This window comes from Apteryx mantelli, chromosome 1 (assembly GCF_036417845.1).
Source record: "Apteryx mantelli isolate bAptMan1 chromosome 1, bAptMan1.hap1, whole genome shotgun sequence".
Classification (NCBI taxonomy): domain Eukaryota; kingdom Metazoa; phylum Chordata; class Aves; order Apterygiformes; family Apterygidae; genus Apteryx; species Apteryx mantelli.
The window spans coordinates 35,360,214-35,380,475 of NC_089978.1; the positions used below are offsets into that span (position 1 = coordinate 35,360,214).

The following is a 20,262-nucleotide window of genomic DNA, read 5'->3' on the forward strand; positions in this document are numbered from 1 at the left end:
TCAGTGTTGTATGCAATTAATGATACTGCCTGCTTTTTAGTACTGCCTCTCACATGCATGTCTGTTTCTTTCTGTACTTCCTCAGTTGCTATAAAAGAGCTAGATGACCTGGAGAAGTGGAAGGAAGAACACAGGCCAGGGCCAGTTAAGTTAACTCCACAGAGACTGGGTAAGAAATGTAGATGAGCTGTTATGGATTGCAAAATATATGTGAATAAGTATAAACCCTTCACTTCATGAGAGATTTTTCACTTCTTTTCATAAGCTTGTTATTTAAGAGATTCACTGTCAATAAGTGCTAACAGGAGCCTGCTTTATAAGCTTTGTGGATTTTGATGGTCCTGACAATGAAGATATTTTTGAAACAAAGCAGCATAGATTATCATTCAAGCAATCTGTCAAGATCAGCGTAGAAAATCTGTATTAATGTTTGGGAGCGAGAGGTTGATGAACCCACCTTCTGGGAGCACTGTCTGTGGTTGATATCTCTGAAGAAATGTACACTTGGCATTAGTGTGCAGATGAACAACCTGTGTCGGAGATCCTCCGGTTACTTAAAAGTAAATTCCTCTGTGTTAGGGGCCAGTGTTATGCCTCTGTGTTAGGGGCCTGACTGCTGACTCCTGAAGAGGCAAAAGTGATCCCTGCAGCTTCAGGCTAAATGTGCATGAGATTCTATATAACAAATCTTAACAAAAATAACTGTGAAGATGAGGTGAAAAACAGGATGAAAAGCAACATGGACTTAAGTCACACTGAGTTGAACTGTGTGTTTGATACGATAACAGACAACTTTTTTGGTTTTTTGGACAAATGAGAAGAAACATAGTAGATCTCTTCAAATGGAACACCCATAAAGCAATTGCTACTTGAAAGTTAGCTTAAAAAAAAAAGACCAGAGAACAAAGGGAAAATAGAACTGTAAGGAGAATAGGGCTGCAGGTTGTGCTGCAAAGAAGTATGAAACAAGAGGGAGGTTATTAGAAGTGCTTTTCAACTACCAGCCTTCAAACTTATCTTGTTTTAATATCTTTCATTAATGTCTTTGGCACAAAAAGTAGGAGTGGGCTGATGAAACTTGCTGGCAAGACAAAACTTGAAAGCATTGTTTGTGAAGAATATGATGAGGATATTGCACAGAAAGAATGGGATGACCTTGAGGGACTGCATTAATAGAAATGGAACAAAATTCATTACGACAAAGTGAAGGATTATAATGGTGCATTTATTAGTTCTGTAAATTTATAGCTCCCCTTCCTTCTCTTGGCTGTCACAGGAGAATTTGGGGTACACCATGCGGGCTATTGTCTGCCTTGACCTCTTGGGAATTAAGTTCTTTCTTTGCCATGCTACACAAGTTTATTTTGGGGCAGTATGAGGTCTATAAAAATTGATACCAGGTGGGAGGTGAAGGAGGATCAGAAGTCTGTGAAGGAATTTGAACTGACTCCAAGCCAGATTTGTTTCTGGGGTCAAGGTGGCACTAGTCCCACATGCTGTTTTGCCCTTCTGCCTGAGTCCCAGTTGCTTGGAGGGGTGAACCTACTTCTGCAATTTAGTGCAATACCCTGTATTTCCACCCCATCTGCAGTCATGGGGACGGGCATGTTCTTTATCAGGTCATACATGCTAGCTGCTTCCTACCTGTGAGCAGGTACCTAGAAAATATGCTTCTGTCCCAAGAGGACTACAAAGCTTGTTGCTGAAGAAAGTGAAATCTGAAAACAGAAAGTTGGTGTGTGGTGTCTGTTCATAAAGCAAGCAGGCTGGCTGCATGACTGGGGATGTAGTGAGAAACCTACAGTGACTAAGAATGTGGGAAGTCTTAACTTCCTCTGATTCCACTGCATTTAAAAACTTTCTTGGGAAAGAAGCAAACTTTTAAAAAATCAAAAAGCTTCTGAAAGAATTTGAGGAGGTTATATAAGCTCTTCAGTCACTGTCTAGCTACTATTTAGAAAGACTCCTGGAGACTGAGACACATGAACTTTAAGGTTACCATGGAGGGATGAGAGCGACAAATCATCTAAGTTCCATCCTTCTCTCTAAGCATGAATGGAGCAGGATTGTAAAGAACAAATCATGCCTGAAAAATGCAGTGGCCTTTTCTTTGATTATATAACATAAAGTGAATGCCAGTCATAACACACCAGTCTGACTTCAGTGAAACATTAGATACATTACAGCCAAGCCAACTTGAATGAATTAAACCTGGCTGAAAGGCTGTGGGTAATGGCTGATTACTTGTTTAGAGCTGATGTCCAGCAGCACCTGCAGAAACTTACAGTGAACACAAGAGCTAAATGTTGCCGATATCAGGGTTGAAAGAAAGAAAGATCAAGCTTCTAAAGTGTTTAGTAGTATTTTCATTTCCTAGACCTGGGGATGAGACACTATACGATACCAGCTGTACGCTTACTACTTCCATAAGTTTGTTGCTTGTATCCTGTATAGCCTTATTCTTGTGGAGTTATTTGTGTGCATAGGGATGTTTCCATACTTAGGGAATTGATCTCCCATTCACTGAACCTCACAAAGGTACCTAAAGATTAGTTACCTTCCATTAGTAAATAGAAAGAAATGTTTACTAAAGGGTGATTCATGCCCTTTGCTGCAAGGGGGATGGACAGCTATGGGGGTAGCTGTCTCCAACGTCAGACTCCTCAGGTAGCTGAGGTGAGTCAGGTCCTTGATGCCTGCACAGAACGGTCTAGCTGTCACTGCTGAGTTAAGTCCTGTAGTGGGGAACTTCTCAGAAAATCAATAAGCAAATACACAGCCTTTGTCTACAGATTAGGGCATGCTGTTGTTTTCTCTGTTCCCCAAACCCCAACAACTGAGGGAATAAACTATTGGTTTTCCAGCCAATACCCTCCATCCCTTAAGAAAACCTATCAGTTCCTGTATGTGTGTGGGGGCAGGTGGGAGTGTTTTCTTTTTGTTTTTTTAATTGAAGGCTGAACCCATATGGGAAGAGGTTTAGATGCTCTCAACAGAGAGCCCATGCCCTTGGAAAGGGCATCTTCTGCTATCTGGGTATGACTGTGAGGTCTGTTTGAAAAGGCTTTGATTTCCATTTTAGAAAGGGGATTATTCCTCAAGCCTCAAGACATTGCTAGGAAGAAAATACTATAATGGTAACATCCTATTAGAGCTGGCAGGAACTCTGAGCTCTTATAATTGATAGAACAGAAACTTTCTGGCAATAAAGTTTTCTGACTGTGTGTGTGTGTGTGTATAAGAGAGACACAGAAACTGAGCAAAGGTGGGGGGGATCTAGGTCTGGAAATGAAGACTTATCTGTAAAGCATGACTGATCTGAAAATTGAATAGTTTTTCAGTAAACTGATCACCCACAATAGGACATATTTACTGGCAGAGTGGATGATACAATGGATACTCTGTAAATGACAAGTCAGTGCTTCTGGAGGATGGATAAAATGATTGAAAAGCTCTCCTGTATGTTTTCTTTAAAGTCAGACAGCTACTATAATTATGAAAAACTTGCTGTATATGCAAGTTGTATATACATCCAGTCTGTTATAGTGCTGTGTTCTGAAACGACTGGCATTTGAACTTAAAATGCTCATGTAAAATGCAATTTATACTTTCTCTTTTTTTTTTTCTTAGGTGGAAAGGAATCAGAGGCTCAAGCAAGGCAAAAACAACAGATGATACTCATGCAATCTAAATACCAGCAAAAGGTCAGGAAGAATAAATTTATTTGTTTATTTTAAAAACTAGCTCAAAAAAGGCTTTTCAGGAAGTGTCACTGTTTCATATGGCTGTAAAATGAACTCCCAGCTGCTTGACAAAAGAAAGTCATGAAAACTGAAGGAAGCAGCAGAAAACTAGAAACAAATGTTCTGCATCAAAGAAAATGAGAAAACTAGCTATAAATACGTAGCAAACCATATTGCACATCACATCTAAAATGACAACCAGTGCAGTTGTAAAATCACTTACACACTTCGCTGTATCCTCCAGCATGCTGCCTACACTTCAACTAATGGATCAATGTACCAACCATCCAGTTCTATATGTAGAAATGTTGTTCTTATAAACACTTGCAAGTTATCAATCAGCTTTGTGATTCCTTGCGTAGATGCCCATTTATCACTCCCGGATTTCTCAGCCTTCTTAAAGTCAATATCAGAGTAGCTGGTGCACAGCCTGCTTTATTTAATGGAGTGTCTCAGTTTAAGAAAAATCCCTGGTAACTTTCATCAACCATGCTTTAGGTTTGAAAAATGTGCAGTACAGGAGTCAAGGTACCTTATCTTATGTGTTCTTTTATACATACATATGTAATTTTTTTTTATGTTTATGTCATATAGTACAAGAGAGAAGAATATGTAAGAACAAAAAAGGCAGCTGAAGAAGCTGAAATCCTGAAAAAGAAAGCAATTCAAAGAGAAAAGGTAAATGTGGTTACTGTAGAGTTGGAACCATATAATAAAGTATATGTCGTGATGCTTTATTTTACTGAACTACAGGAAACAGGTTTGTTAAATGAAATGGTATCCCTGGATTTCACCAGAAAGTTAGAGGATCCAGTCCTCCCTTTCTTATTAGTTCACTAAAGGAAATCTGGCCTGGTATTCTGCTAGGCTTGCCTATTCTTTTGGTGCTTTGGGAACTTCAGTGTTGTGGTTGCATATGTCCTCAGGAGTTAGCAGAAATAAAGGGAAAACGCTAGGGTAAGGAATAATGTTGTAAATAGTGATATGGGTTATGTAGCTTATTCTGGCATAAACTTTCTCTGTACTATCCAGTTGTGGCAAATAGCATGAAGTACTTACAGAAATCTGTAGTTGCCTGCTACATGTGTAGGAAGCATCCAAGAAAAGCCAGCCTGTAGTGGTAGAAAACGCATCCAAATCATGGAAAGATAATGATTGTCTGCAGTATGCCCTCATGCACTCTGAAATTCTGGTGCCCCTTCAACTACCCAGATTGGGGTGCTGGCTGGCAAGCATCACAGCTCCTCTGTAGCTTGCAGATCAAGGTTTCTTTCAGAAAAGCCTTTCCTTCTTTCAGGTGGGCAGAAATGTATTGTTTGATATGTGTATCAGTGTTGTGGAAGCCTGCTCACGGCTGTTGGCAGGCTCCTGGAGAGTCTAGGGACGGTACTGCTGGGGCTAGCGTGGCCTGCAGCATTGCTCTTTGCCGTGGTCCTGAAAGTGGAGCAGCTCAAGGCCATCTGCGCTGCAGATCCTGCGCTGAGAGAGCAGTGTCAATGCCTCCTCTGAGCACACAAATCAAGCCCCGTACCCGGAGACTGACATTACTCTTTAGTGTACACCTCTGGTGTTTAAGTTGGTAAACCTGTCACAGTGCTAATCATTGGCTAGTGTGTAAGATCACTTTTTCTTCTCTTGTTGAGCATATATGTACACCAACAATAGCTCACTTTCTGATCTTCAGTTTTATTTCACATTTGTTTGTCTCTTCCAATTATTTCCACAAAGCTGCTTCTAGTCATGCGTGCTATATAAACCTTGGGAAAAGTTTGTTCATTTTGCCTTGGTCCTTCACTCTCCTTGGTAGAAACTAACTGGTGCTCAGCTGAGAATGTAACCTGGAATTAAAAAGAAAAAAAGGAGGAAAAAGAAAAAAAGGAGGAGTGGGGCATGATAGTGATGTGCAAAATAGTTATGAGAGAAAGGGAGATTTGAGATTTTCAAGGTTTGTCTCCACAAGAGTAAAAATAATCCTCTGTGTGCAACCTGAAGGCTGAGGGTTAGTTCACAAACTATCAGTACTGGATTGCATACAATGAGACGCAAAAACAAAAATAGCCTTAATTATGCCTAGATAAAGGTCAGTCTGTTCCCTGCCTTTTATCGTTTAATGGTGGTCCTTGGGGATAAGCCCATACACGATAACCTGCAGGGGCATAAATAGTATCATGTGGAAATGTCATTAACACTTACCAGCTCATGTATAGCTCCAGAAGCAGTGATGATAACAGTGATAGAAAGGGGATTCATTGTATTTTATTCACCTATTAAATGTATGTTGTTTGCCTGTGGGCGTTGGACGAGAAGAATGTTGCAAGACTGTCATAATTTATAGTTACACCTAGAAAATATATTGATGTATCAGTTCTGTTTTCATGCCCTTTAATTTCTTTACCTTCACACCCACAGATTATAAAATGTTTATAGTTGGTATAGATAGTAAAACTCTGTTGGTTTCTTCTAAAGAAGCATGCAATATCATGGCAAACATCTTTGCCAAACAGTTTAATTTGAATAAACAAACTTATACCCGTAATGCAAGCAAGCAAACAAAACAGGGGAGGATGAAGGGAATCCCTTAACTTGGATTTGTTTATTTGGGTTGTCTTCCACAATAGTAACTGAGCTGGTAAAGGTTTCTTCTTGGAATAAGATGTTAACACACTTAAAAATCAACTTTAAGTAAAGCATGCTGGAAAGCCACTAAAGGGTGTTGATCTGGCTATCTCACATTGCTGCAGATGATTGGTCCCTGAGAGGTAGGGATGGAAGGGAAGGGATCCTAAAGGACTGCTACTGTAGGGCCAATGTCAGGCCCTGGTTTCTCCAGGAGAAGAACTGTTTTTAAGTGGTAAATTAGTACATGCAGGGATTCAGCTAGGAGCATGTCTTTCTGCAAATTCACAAGTCTTCCTTTCCTGCTGGACAGACCTTCTTTTGCTCAAGGTTATTATTCGTTCAATAAAAACAAATTGTCTGACAGTCTGAGAGAAGATAATGGCTAGGCGGCTTTGTCAGCAGGAGCCCTGAAATTTTCACAGCTGGAGAGCTGCTTTGCCAGCCAACAAGAATTGTAAAGCCCTACAAAAGAGTGCATGGTAACCAGAACACGTGCTGATACTCAGCTCAGGTCTCCCATGATCGTAAGGATGATGTGTTGCAAGCCAATGCTGCCTAGGAACATAGGCTCTGCTTATGTTATTGCTTTAATACTTGTTTTGCAGAGAAAAGTAATATCCATTCTTCCTTTGTCTTTGTGACCAAGAGAAAAATAGGTGTCTGTTAAAGCAGTACCCAGATGTGGATGGTCTGCGTTACCTTCAGTAGGAAACACCTGTCTGTCTCTGTCATTCTCTAAAGATCAAGTTAAGGGCTATAATACCAATGCTCCTGGCATCTACTCTGTCTCTCTCCAGCTCCCAGAGAGAAGAAAGGTAGATCTTCCCCATCCCATCTGCTAGAGAACCAGCTTGCGTGAACCGATGCTCTTGGTTCTCTGTGGGTAGCCGCGAGTGGGATTTGAGATCACATGTGCTCTGCATCAGCCAACTTGTCCTGTGACTGCTCCAAGCTGCTCACAGGGTAACCTGGGCTGTACAAATTTGGCTTTTCTTTCCTCCTAAGGTGGTGATTTCTGAATGCTCACTGAAATAATTTTGGAGATACTTTGATGCTAGCAATGAATTCCTTTTTTTTATATTTGACCCTAGTTCTGAGATGGGTGTCTGATTTGCAGAAAGTGTGGGAATACATAGGAAGTAGCATTATTGTTCTTTCCTCATCTGTAGCAAGCATCTGCAGTTTGGTATCTTCTGTGTAGCCTTTCACATCACAAATTTCTACCAGGCTAAACCATAACTTAATTTGAGTCTTTTGGATGAAAGGGCAGTCAATTTTCCAAGAAAATAAGCATGTGACACTGAAGTTGTGCTATTTTGCATATAGCACACATGCAGAAATCTTAAAGATTAAGAAGTCAAATTTCAGTGTATTGCATGTTTCAGTTTTCTGTCATTCAATCTCTGTTCCTATTATCCTGCATTTAGAATTTCTTGTGTGTATTCTAAAATTTGCATAAATGTAGAAAGATTCAAAAGAGTTGAAGTGAAAAGGCTCAAGTTAATTCTAGTCTGCAACTAAATTTTCTTTTGTTTTTTCATTACATAGTAACAGTTGTGCCAACTTCTGAAACTGTCCTATTTAGAATAAGCTGTAATTTCATTTTATTCTTTATCAAATCATGTGCTCTTTAATTTGACTGTGTTAATCAACATGAATGGCCTTTTTCGGGAATTTGTTAAAACCGGGCACTTTACAGACCTTCTGCTAATGCTTTTCAACATGTTTACCTTCAATATCACAGCTGTTCCACTGTTGGCTTTATTTTTGAAGACTGTGCCAAATGCGGAGTGCTTTGGCAATGTTTATTGATAGATTGTCATTAGTTAGAGAATATCCCATTTGCTTTTTCCTGTCATATCCATGTGTCCTAAGCAGGGTCCCAAGGTAAACTTTCAGAGTAGAAAGCAGTCATACCAGCCCCTAAAAATAACTTCAATATGCTGGAGTTTTCTTCCAGCACCACTCTGGTGGCAGAACAGGCGTAGGATATTGGCTTCTTTTTTACCTAGTGGGAGATGGGGGTAGTATTGAAGGATAAGATTGATCAAATTTAACATCACCGTTCTGTCCTAGCTAGGAGCAAGGCCATGGCAACTCTGGTGAGCTTTGGATTTTAACTTATAATTTATTTCAACTTTGGCCCCTTGCCATATGCTCTTTCAGAGGTGAAAGCGTCAGCTGTCAGTGTTGAGCAGCGGTGACGAAAAGCCTGGGAACTGTCCCTGTTGTCATAGGGATGTCAACATCGCCCTTGACAATAATATCAGATTTCCTTTCTTCCTCATTAGCCAGAGTAGGACCAGGTCTGATAGGATATGGATCTATCTGTTTTCTCTGCAGTCTGTTTAGCGCTGTTACCTCGCTAGTACCAAAAATGTTGCCTTCTTTGTTAAGTGAATAGTGGGTCTGAATATCTCAACTCTCCAGTCCTGAGGTTCTTTCTGAATGCTTTTCAAATCTGCAGAGTATCACCTGCTGCTGGAAGACTTGTTTCTGAAACCCTGGGGAAAACAGAAGATGAAATGTAAATTGTTAAGTGGCACAGATGATAGGTGGGAGTCTTTGCCTAAAAGAATTATCTGTCTCTGGGTAGAGGAGTTAGGAGCAGACGAGATATCCCTTGAACACTAAAAAATTACCCATGCAGAGGGTTGGTATGCCTCACTTTAGTATGTGGTGTGTGGGGTTTTTTTGTTTTTGTTTTTTGTTTGTTTGTTTTATTACATCAATAGTGTATACACTTTACAAATATCTCAACATCCCAGTTGACTGGGCAATGGGGCACCTTATTCAGAGAGCTTTCTTCCTCTTTATTTTTTTTTCCATTGCCTCTTCCAAAATACAGTCTCTAAGTCATTTGCCTTTTAGTATCTATATCACTATTATACAACATAATATCTTTTTCCTATCTGCAGACACCTGACAGGGTTTTTCTGTTGTTTTTTTTTTTGTTGTTTTTTGTTTGCTTGTTTTTTTAATCCAGTACATGCTGAGGAGGAATTTAAACTTGTTTTACAAATCTCTTCCAGACATTCATTCTTTATCCAATTAAAAAATATCCACCCTGAAATCACTGAAGGCAAAGTAATTGAGTTACTGCCAGTAGAATTATAATTTTTCTAAAATGTTTCTGACTGCAGCACAGGAAGAAAATGATGTGTGTGTGGCAGGAGGAGAGGGGAGGTTTACAGCTCTGCTTTTAACATCTCTTTTCCCCCTTACACTTCTACACACATGGGTGTGCACACACCCCTCTTTCTGCCTGGCCTTGCACAACCCCTCCACCCATGCAGTGTGTCGTCCCTCTGATTTGTGGCTGTCACCAAATGAATGCTGGTGTATGAGAGTCAGCGGGTTGGCAGGAGTGGGGGCTTCTGCAATGGGCCATTCCCACCTACAGCTGCTTTCTCCTCTCTGCCAGACATTTGCTGAAATTTCCAGGGTGCTTTTGTTTAATGTTTGATTGTTGGGTTACCCAAAAGTTGCTGCCTTAAATTAGGCTTTTATTATTATTATTATTATTATTTTGAGGGTGGGGGATGAGAGGAGTGACCATGCTGGTTGCCAGTGTCTGTTTGATCAGTCGTTCTGAACCTTGAATGGGAGCTCTTGTTACCCTTGCCCACTGCGGTGTGCGAGCTTTTGCTCAAAATATAGCAGGCTTGAAAACAAGGTTTGGCACTTCTGATCTGTGCTTGTAACACACTGAACTGCTTCTTGACTGCTCTTCCACTGGATCTACTGAAAACCTGTGTGTTGGAGAAAAAGAAAAAGAATTGGCTGGCCTTCTTTTGACTAAAAACTAAAGTTGAGCTGAATATTGTTGCTGCAGCAAATTCTCTAGTTTCTGCTTTAACATTTTAATTCTATGTGAAAGTTTGGGTTTTATTGTTTGTCTGGTTTTTTGGAGGGGGGGAGGTGCTTAAACTACCCTTGCACAAGGGTATTACATTCAATTTTATGTTAAAGGGCATCATTACTTCTGTGTTATCCAGATATCCATAGGAGTTTTGTGTGTCAGAACTTTGGCTGACTCTTGCACTAGGCATGGTATCTGAGGTAGAATAGCATTTGATAAGTGGAGATATATCCCTCATCTTCATCATCTTTGCACTGGTCAGGACCTAAAGCTTCTGAAAGCCACAGGTCTACGCACAGAGCTGTGAACGCTCATGTCACTGCTACTCGTGCAGCACAGCTGAGAGCCACTGAAACATCGTTGACCGACAGCTAATCTAATTGCAAATGCTTCCACAACTCGGAGTAGCCCATATCATCACTCATGTACCGGTCCCATTAAGCTGCATCAATTAATCCTAGAGATGGCCTTAATGTTACAGCTTGAGAACCGTGAAGCCTCATGAGGCCCTCTGTGAGGGTACATGTGTCTGCCAGGAAAGCAGTGGGTTTTTGTATTTCAGATTGGTCTCTTGACAAGCTTACTAAATTATCCGACTCCTGCTCATGTTTAAATACTTTTTAATTTGGGATTGAGTCACTTGTGTACCCAACTACTACTATTATTATTTTGAAAACCAGAATACTGAAATAATGTTTCTTGCTTATCAGAAATCTCAAGAATGTTTTGCTGTTTTTAATGCTGTAGGCAGAGAGGCTTGAAGCTAAGAAAAGGCAAGAAGAAATGCGGAGAAGAGAGATGTACTTTGAAGATCAATATTAGTAAGTAAAATTTGAATCTGACTACTTGTCTTTGCTTGCTTGTTATGTGAAACTTGTAGTTACCATCTATATCTGTATGTCTGTACAAAAGCTGATGCCTTTGGAGATTCTTCCAGCAGGGGCATCTGGTCCATTGGCTCCAAACTACTGAACTGTAATTCTGAATTATCTGTCAAACCATTAGGCTTTACTGGCTAGGGTAACCTGTTTTTCCCTCCTCAAATAATGTTTTCCTCTTACATATTTAACTTTTGGGGGAATTCCTCATGTTTGAGAAGCTGGGTGTGTGTGGTTAGGTAGGAAGGAAGGAGCCAACTCCCTATTTTTGGTTTCAAAAACTAACTTCTTTTGAAAGGTCACAATATTTTTATAGAAAAAGAATGTGAAAGAACTACAAGAGGAAAGAATGTATCTAGAGTGCTCTCTTTTATAGAGGTAGTGCTTGGATTTTATTTCTTGAAAAATGGAAGTCTTGCAACAGGATACAGAGGTACTTATGGTGGTGGGTACACTGCTAAATGGGAAAAAATAGCCATGTGTTGCCATGTTGCAACAACATAGTTTAAAACCACAGCTACTATTCTAGAACTATCTTGTCTACATATAACTCGCAGGTTTCACCTCTGTGTTTCTACGTTTGAAAATGAAAATAAATATTTAGCTGTCTCTAAATATTTTTCTCTTCACCGTCCCCCATCCCCACCTAACTGTAACAGCCAGGAGACTTTTTCTTTTCTCTTCTTTAACTCCTCCATCAGATAATCAGAAGCAAGACCTTGTGTGTCAGGAGGGATTCAACTTGCTTAGCATTAGGCACTGAGTCCAAAACAAGTCTGTCTTTTCTGTGAGTATAGAGAGTCCCCTGTAGGGAGTAATTTTGCCCATCTTAAAATAAAAGTTTAGTACAGAGAACATGAATCATCCTCTAGAAGTTCACCTCTATTGACCATAGACAGAGACTGGTCAACGGTCTCTTCTAAAGTAAGTGAGAAGAATCCAGGCTCTACTGGACAGAGTAACTGTCCGCACAGTAATTTTCACTTTAATAATAACTGGTTTTCAGAGAAAGTGCTGCTCTCTTTTCCTCTCCTGTACCATTTAAAAATAAATAAAATAATTTTGAAAAAATAAATAAAATAATTTTGAGGTGGGCATGGGAACTGACCAAAATTGCTGTCATGGGACTTTCTTCCTTCCCTTTTTAAAGAGAAGCTGCCTCTTTCCTTCTGTGAGAGCCACTGAGGGGAAAATAAGAGAGGATGACTATTGGCTACCTTTTTCAGTACACTCACCTTCTTCCAGTGACTAACTGTTCACTTCAGGACCCTACCTGATAGCTGTTTTCAGCCACCTTTTCTGTATACAGCTGTCCTACTTCTTTTTCCTCTCCTCTATGCATTTGTATGCCTGAAGAACCTTTTGCTGCTTTAGCTGAGCTACACTTTCCAGCCTTCTGGCATTTCTACTTAATTTCTTGATGTCTGAGAAACTGCTGTTTTATCAATATGAGTCTTTCATTCCTTGCTAACTAGTGTGTAAATCAGGTAAAAAGATTAGCAACTAATGTTTGAAATTTGAAATGCTTCCCAAAGAGTGTGGTGTGCACTAGTGTTTTTCCCCTTCTCCTTTTTAATTATTATTTTTGGCAGCCGGGAGGTGGGGGGGGGGGGTTCCACTTTTTGACTTGAAGTAATGCAATCTATAGTTCATTCTGTGAGCTCTTTTGTCCACTGGATTTATTTTAAATTCTCAAAATATACACTCTGAAATGAAAACTGTGAGTTGCAGACTGACTTTGTGCTTTCTTTATCTAAATGAATGAATATGTGATCATTTAATCCAAGATTAATTATCAAAACAGGATCTAAATTACATCTCCACCCATTTATTTTAGTGACTGGTAAAGAAATCTAACCCATATGAAAATAATGAGGGCTTCCTATATTTAGCACAGTTCTAAAATTTAGATGTGGGAATTTAGCCTGCTGTGAAGACCTATTTCCCAAGAATACCTCTTTATTGCCAGATTTAGATATGGATTAACTCCTGAAATAATTGATTCCATTGGCAGTGAAGTTCCTGCCTTGCCAATTCACTCTACCCTGAAGTATTTATTTTTTAACTAATCCAAACCAATTATATCACATAATTAACACACAATGCTGTTCAGTCACCTTTCCCTTTTCTATCTCTAACTCCTGAAATAGCTCACCTGTGTTCCCAGCATGATTGATTGCTCTATCCTTCTCTGACTCTTAAAAGAGCTGTATCCTATGCTAGTAGTTCCTGTTCCTTCATCTTCCGCCCAGACTCTTTTTCTAATGTATAGACATTTTGGTGCTTTCTCACTCATTTCAGACTCTGCCCTCCAGCCTTTTTTTCCCCTCTTCTATTTTTCTTTTTCCTGTTTGGCTTTAGGTCTTTCCTTAAACGTTGCCAAAGTCTGTCTCATGGATATTGGTATTTTGTCCTATGTTTGTCTCACTCAGTGTGGATTCACATCCCCACCACCACCTTCCTTGATTCTTCAGGACTTCTGAGGACTCTGTATAGCTTTAAATCTCTATTTCTGATAGACTAGACATCTTCATTTCAATTGGTAATGGACACAGATTGAAACACAGAAAATTCTGTCTGAAGATTAAAAAAAACTTTTTTACTATGTGGGTGGCTGAACATTGGAACAGGTTGCCTAGAGAAGTTGTGGAATCTCCATCCTTGGAAATACTCAAAATTTGACTAGTCACAGTCCTGGGCAACCTATTCTAGCTGACCCTGCTTGGGCAGTGGGGTGGACTAAATGATCTCCAGAGGTCCCTTCCAGCTCCAGTGATTCTGTGACTCATGCTCTCTGAGCTTAACCTGACAACAGCCTCATCAAATATTCGGTATAGTGTCCTCAGTTATGTGACTTGCTTTTTCCTGAGAGGATTCTCAAGGTTCTCCTCTTTCCATTTAATCTGACTTTTGTTTTAACAGCTTATTCAGTTATGAATGGAGGCATAGCTCCTCCTTTCTCCCACCTTCCTTGTCTGTCTTTGCTTAGAGTGAAGTGAATTGGGCCATTTGGCATTTTTTTCCTGTTAAAAGTAGGCTTGGTCCTGTCAAAAGGAGGCCCAAACCCTCTAAAACACCCCCAGGTGAGCACAGTCAGTCAGCCCCAGGTGGTGCAAGAGCTCGGGCTGGCTTGGCACTGAGAAGGAGACTGGTTGGCTGCTTATTATGTCCCCTGATTTAGGAGACCCTTGTTCAGTTGAGGTCATCTTAGGAAACCAAATGGACCGAAGTTAAAGATGAAGTTTTGGACTGTCAAGCTCTGTTACAGTGGAGATTGCATATAACTGTCCAAAGACTTACGTACTCTGTGTACTGAACATACCAGGAGGATCTAGTGGATATTGTACCTGGAGAGAGTTGAAAACCTATATACAGTGAATACAAATCTGGTCAACCAAAAACCTCTCATACTGTACAGTGCAACACTAGTGCCTTCTCTGCTCTGAAGAAATCTGCCAGTGGACTGAGGAATAGGAGTCTTGGGCAGTAATGAATTTACCTTTGGATGTTGTTGAGGTGGAACACAACATCCAGCAGTAATGGGAAGCTGCTGTATGACATCTCAGCTCTTGTAAAGTAACTCTGACGATGTACTACTTGTTATTAGAGACATGTTCACTGAGAAGTGCTTTGTATTTAACACAGTACTGTATGCATACTGTGTAAAAATAAGTGACTTGTTACTTCTGTCATTGCAGAGTCCATGTCTAGAGGTGAAAGTAATAAACAGGAGGTTGTGCCACTTTAATCCCTCTCTCTACTAGGGTATTTTGCTCTCCTTCCCTGCTTCCTGGGAGAGGGGGAAGGGAAGGACATGTGCTGCGTACAGAGCAATGACCTCTGCAAAATTGTCGCCTGTGGGACTATCTTAAAAGATAAGCCTCCTTGTCAGTCTGTCCTCTCTAAGTATCCCTAGCTGCAACATCACTATTTTCTTTAAGAGATCAGTGCTTACCAGTGGTCTCATTAGCTGGGAAACCTTTTAAAATTGATCACCTCCTTCAGCCGTATCTTCCTGCATAGGGTAGAGCCCAATCAGAGCCTTCTCTTGTATGAAATTTCTCTTCTCTCTGATATGGAAAAGCATCTAAAACTCTTGGGTCATTAACATACTGTGCTAATAAAGCACAGCAGTGCACAGAAGTTTCTCGATTCTGACTAAAATCGTATCGCTGTTAAAAAAGGAACTTCTCACAGAAATCCCCTTTTGAAGGGTGTAATATTAAGTGAACAAATGACAGAAGGAAAAATTGACTGCAACCTTGTCTACTGTCTGGGGAATACAGTTATTTCCTAACTCTTGAGAGCTTGTTAGCTTCTTTATGTACAAATGTCTCTTAAAAGTGGACTATATCTACTATGAGAGTTGCTTAAACTCTTGATGTCCTGTGGAAATGAGGTCTCGACTCACATGCAGAGTTGTGGAAAAGACTCCAAGTCCCTTTCTTGGGGTCAGCAGCTCTGCTGACTCAGGTGGACTTGGGCTCTATTAGGTGACTAAGATGGGCAAAACCCACAAGGTATGTCCTAAGGTAGCCCTGTATAAAAAGCCTAAACAGCCCACAGAAGCAGACTTTGGGCTGGAGGAATTGCTACACTGCAGGATTGCTATGGTTTGTACTAATAGAGGAGAAGCACTTGGGGGATTTGTTGGTGGCAGCGTTTCTGTGGTCCTGACTGTACAGACATTGAATCAGGAAGATGAGGCATACATGCACAGTTGTCTACTGGAAACTGCTTGTATGTGAAACGGAGTCCTTTCTTCTGAGTAATGGTGTCTTGGATGCATTTTACATTTGTTAATACCCTGCACTAGAGACTGTATTTCTGTCAGACTGGGTTAAAAGATACTGAATGCTTTTGTGGTCCTAAATTTGTAATTGCTAATTCTTCTAGGGAAAAGACTAAGCATCCATCTTTCTGAGCAGGAATGAAGAAGAGATTAAGTGACTTGCCCAAGACCCTCCTGGAAGTCCCTCTTTATTTAGGACATGGAAATTATCATTCAAACTGTAATGAGGAATGGCCACATCGTAAATTGCCTTTCTCTGTGACTTGCTGTGCAGGCTGCATGAATCTGAGTCTGAACTGTCAGATAGCTCATTACAAGGTTTTAGCCCAGCTCTCTGATAAGGTGCTTTTATTTAATTTGGATTTGACTGCCCAGGAACTATAGTGTTGGATGTAGCCCACTTTGTTTCTAATAGCTATCTACCTGCTTATATAATAGGCCCACCTGCTTGTATAACAGGAAAAGTAGTCTAGCACATAGGGTTGGGGTTTTTGGTGAGAGGAGAGATATTACATAATATTTGTTTTATCTCTTAATTTCTCCCTTTGTTACATATTCATGTCTTTGTGAAGGCTGCACTCCTGTAAAAATTTCTGGCACTGTTGCACTCTGGTCCATGTGTGCACTCAATATATCCTGCTCGGAATTTGGAACTTGAAACACAGAATTTGCTAGAGTGCCACTAAGTGAATATTCCAAATACAATGCAGAGTTTCACCCAACCAAGCTGATGTACGCTTGCCTGCCAAAGCAATCTTCTCAAAAGTCATAAAATGCAAGAAAATAAAACCAGAATCAAAACAGAATTTTTATTTATTTATCTATTTTTACAGGATAAATTCTAGTGTCCTTGCCAGTTTTCAGTCCTCTATGATGTGTGGTTCAAACAGCAGGCTGGTAGCAAATTTTCCCCACAGAAGTGCAAATGTAAACCTGACTAGACTTTTAATATAGGTTGCCAAAGAGAGTGAAAGAGGGCTTGCAGGAACCACAAAAAAAAGGTTTGCAGCCTTGAGAATCTTTTGTTTGCTTTCTTTCACCACAATGGTCTTCATTTTGTTCGTTTGCTCCTGATTATTTTAAGCGTTGTCAATTATTTAGCTAACAGGCAGAAAACTAGGCTTTTATAGACATCCAAAGGGACTCTCTTGAGTGTAATAATGAAGGCAGTTTATTGAACGCCTGTGAGGTTGCTTTCTAATTGTACACATTAATCTGCCCATGCAAGCTGGCTGAAAATATAGAAGCAGATTGCACATGCAGATGGAGCACACAGAATGGAAGATCTATGCAATAGACTTATACAAAACTGCATTTTCCTTAAAACTGGATTTATGCTTATTACTTCAGATAATAAATGAAACTTGATGCCTAAAATAACTTCCTAGAATATTGGATGAGTTGGTGGGAGGAAAGAATAGCCTAGCAGTATTATTTCATCCAGTCAGGAAAACAAAAAGAGCAAGTGGGTTGACAGGAAAAATTAGTTTTGGTGTGGGTGGGAAGTGAAGAAAATAAGTCTGCTGAGAAAGTTGCTGTGTTCTTTTAACCTATTTTTATACTTTCTTCAAGCCTTATACCTAAAAAGAAGTTCCATATATTTTGTTCTTCTCCACAAGAATAAGAACTCATGCTCAAGGACTTGCAGACACGAATGTTCTACCAGCCAAAGGCAGCACAGTTTTAATCATTAATATTAGATTTGTCCAAGTCTTCCTTTGCATGCCTGTGCATGGCTCCCAGTGAAGTCTGTGGATACTGTGTTTTAGCTTGGTATGTGGCTACCAAAAGGAGTTGAGCTAGAAGGTAAGTGAGCTAAATACCCAAAGCAGTGCCTTTCTTCCCAGTAAAGGCTTTTGTGAGGGAGTTGTCAAATCATGCAGGAATCTAATGGGTTAAGTATTAGGCTCTTTCACCTAATAGCTTCCAGGAAAAGATGAATCCCCCCGGGAAAAAATGTGCATTAGTTCATGCTGACAACTTTGCACATGACTCACTTTCAGATTTTCTTTTTATACAAAAGTGGACCTGTCCTGCAGGTATCCGTTAGACTTGAGGTAGAGGAAAAAAAGTCAGCATCTGTGTAGGAGCAGAGGGCATATCTGTTGCCAAGAGATGGCAGTGGTTTTACTACTTTGCCCCTTGTCATGGCCCAGCCATGGGAAACATGTAACCCTTGTAACCTTTTAAACTTCTTTTACAGAGGTTTATCACAGCGACAAAGGAGTAGATGTGGGAGGAATCATGTATGGACTGTACACAATCAAAAAGCCTTTGGGTCTCTCCACTGAGACTACTTCCAACTTTCTTAATGAGTTAACTTTAAAATAGGTGCCTCTGGTGGATTTTTTTGGTAAATCTGGGTATTGCCCTCCAATTTCATTCTCATTTCAGCAAATGATTTTCACATGTGAAATCTCCATCTGGAGTCTTTCTCCATCTCCCAGCATAGAATCTGCATAAAATCTGCATAAATTAATACTCATCCCATCTACCTTTGTGTAGACTTCTGAAATTTTATTCTATTTTAACATTTAATTTTAGTGTGTTAAGTTGTGTGATAGAGGAGGAAGAGCCTTAGTACCAGCCAACCTGGCTTGTCAGTCAAGCAAGAGACTGACCAGATTGCATGTGGCAACGCACAAGGTAGAGCTCTGGATGAGGAGGGAACAAGAACAGGGAATAAAACACAAAGTTCACTTCCGTTAAGTCTACTGACTGTTGGGCCTGGGCTAATCCAGCCTAATTTTAGGGCTGTGGTAAGAACACAGCTTCTGTGGACATTACTGAAATGAAGGGCAGCTTTTCTTGCTGGTAGCCTATGGTGGTGTTAAACAATGCATCTCAATTTCTGCAAAAGTAGAGAAAAGTGTTATGCTTGGCCAATTAAATATGTTGAGGTGGGGAGACGTGTACAAATGCTTGTTAGTGCTGTGAATCACAGAATCACAGAATCGCTGAGGTTGGAAGGGACCTCTGGAGATCATCTAGTCCAACCTCTCTGCTCAAGCAGGGTCACCTAGAGCATATTGCACAGGATTGCATCCAGGCGCGTTTTGAATATCTCCAGAGAAGGAGACTCCACCACCTCTCTGGGAAACCTGTTCCGGTGCTCTGTCACCCTCAAAGTGAAAAAGTATTTCCTCATATTTGGACAGAACTTCCTGTGTTTCAGTTTGTGCCCGTTGCCTCGCGTCCTGTCACTGTTCACCACTGAAAAGAGTCTGGCCCCATCCTCTCGACACCCTCCCTTCAGATACTTGTACACGTTGATAAGATCCCCTCTCAGCCTTCTCTTCTCCAGGCTAAACAGGCCCAGCTCTCTCAGCCTTTCCTCATAAGAGAGATGCTCCAGTCCCCTAATCATCTTCGTAGCCCTCTGCTGGACTCGCTCCAGTAGTGCCACATCCCTCTTGTACTGGGGAGCCCAGAACTGCACACAGAAAAGATGTCTGAAATGAAATTCAGATTTTTTATTTTTGAGAAGGGGAGTCCTCTTAGTTTTTTAAAAGCCATCATGAAACTTCTGTGCAGATCTATGAAATTGACACTATGCATGCATGGATTTTACTATTTCAGATGAATTTGAAGGAAATGGTGGATTATCACTTTAGCATAGCTCACTGGCTATGAATTTGGAAGCTGATGTGTCTCCTGTCATTCATCACTGGATGGTACTTTTGTCTGCTTAGTCAATCATGTTCTCTGCTGTCTGAAATGGCTATGATGATTCACCTGGACTGGACTTGTTTGTTTTGTATTGCTTTGTTTGGATATCTCTTAGCTTACTTGTGGACATTTTGTTAGAGCAGCATTGTAATGCTGGAGATTCTGTAGCTTGAGAAAACAGAGTTTAGAAGCTGTCTTGTTTTCAGTAGTAATAAGAGTGGCCATTATATTTTTAAATATTATCAAGAGAAATAAATAGATTTATGATATATTCAAAAGTGATATGCTTTTTTAAAGTACTGGCATTAAAGCCAGTATATTTTTCTGTACCCTGGCATTTCAATATTCATCAATTAAAGCAAAAGAATTAACTGCCACTAGTTTCCTTGGGAAGCAGTAATGAAGATTACAAGCAGCCTTTTTAATATATGCATTTTTAATGTTAGTCTGTAAAAACAGATTCAAAAAACTCAAGAACTTTATTTATATGCAGAAAAAAAATCTTTTCTTTACATCTTCATTCGGAGGAGAAGTAAGGACTATATCAAATAAAAAGCTTAGCAAGCTTCATAGAACAAATCTTGGGTGGAGGAAGATTCTGGGGACTGGGTCCACATCCTGTATTCATGTCCTTAGGGTTGAATCCTTTTCAGGACTGGGTCTTCTCTTCACCTTGTAGACATATGCTTTCTGATAGTA

General features: G+C 40.1%; 1 protein-coding gene across 1 annotated transcript in view; it reads left to right on the forward strand.

The window, feature by feature from the left end:
* EPSTI1 (epithelial stromal interaction 1) overlaps window positions 1-20,262 on the forward strand; it is a 52,655-nt gene that overhangs the window by 11,927 nt on the left and 20,466 nt on the right. Inside the window, exons 3-6 of the mRNA XM_013948311.2 lie at window positions 86-169; window positions 3,631-3,704; window positions 4,338-4,421; window positions 10,972-11,045. Of these exons, the coding sequence (XP_013803765.1) occupies window positions 86-169; window positions 3,631-3,704; window positions 4,338-4,421; window positions 10,972-11,045 (316 nt within the window). The remainder of the gene's footprint in view (window positions 1-85; window positions 170-3,630; window positions 3,705-4,337; window positions 4,422-10,971; window positions 11,046-20,262) is intronic.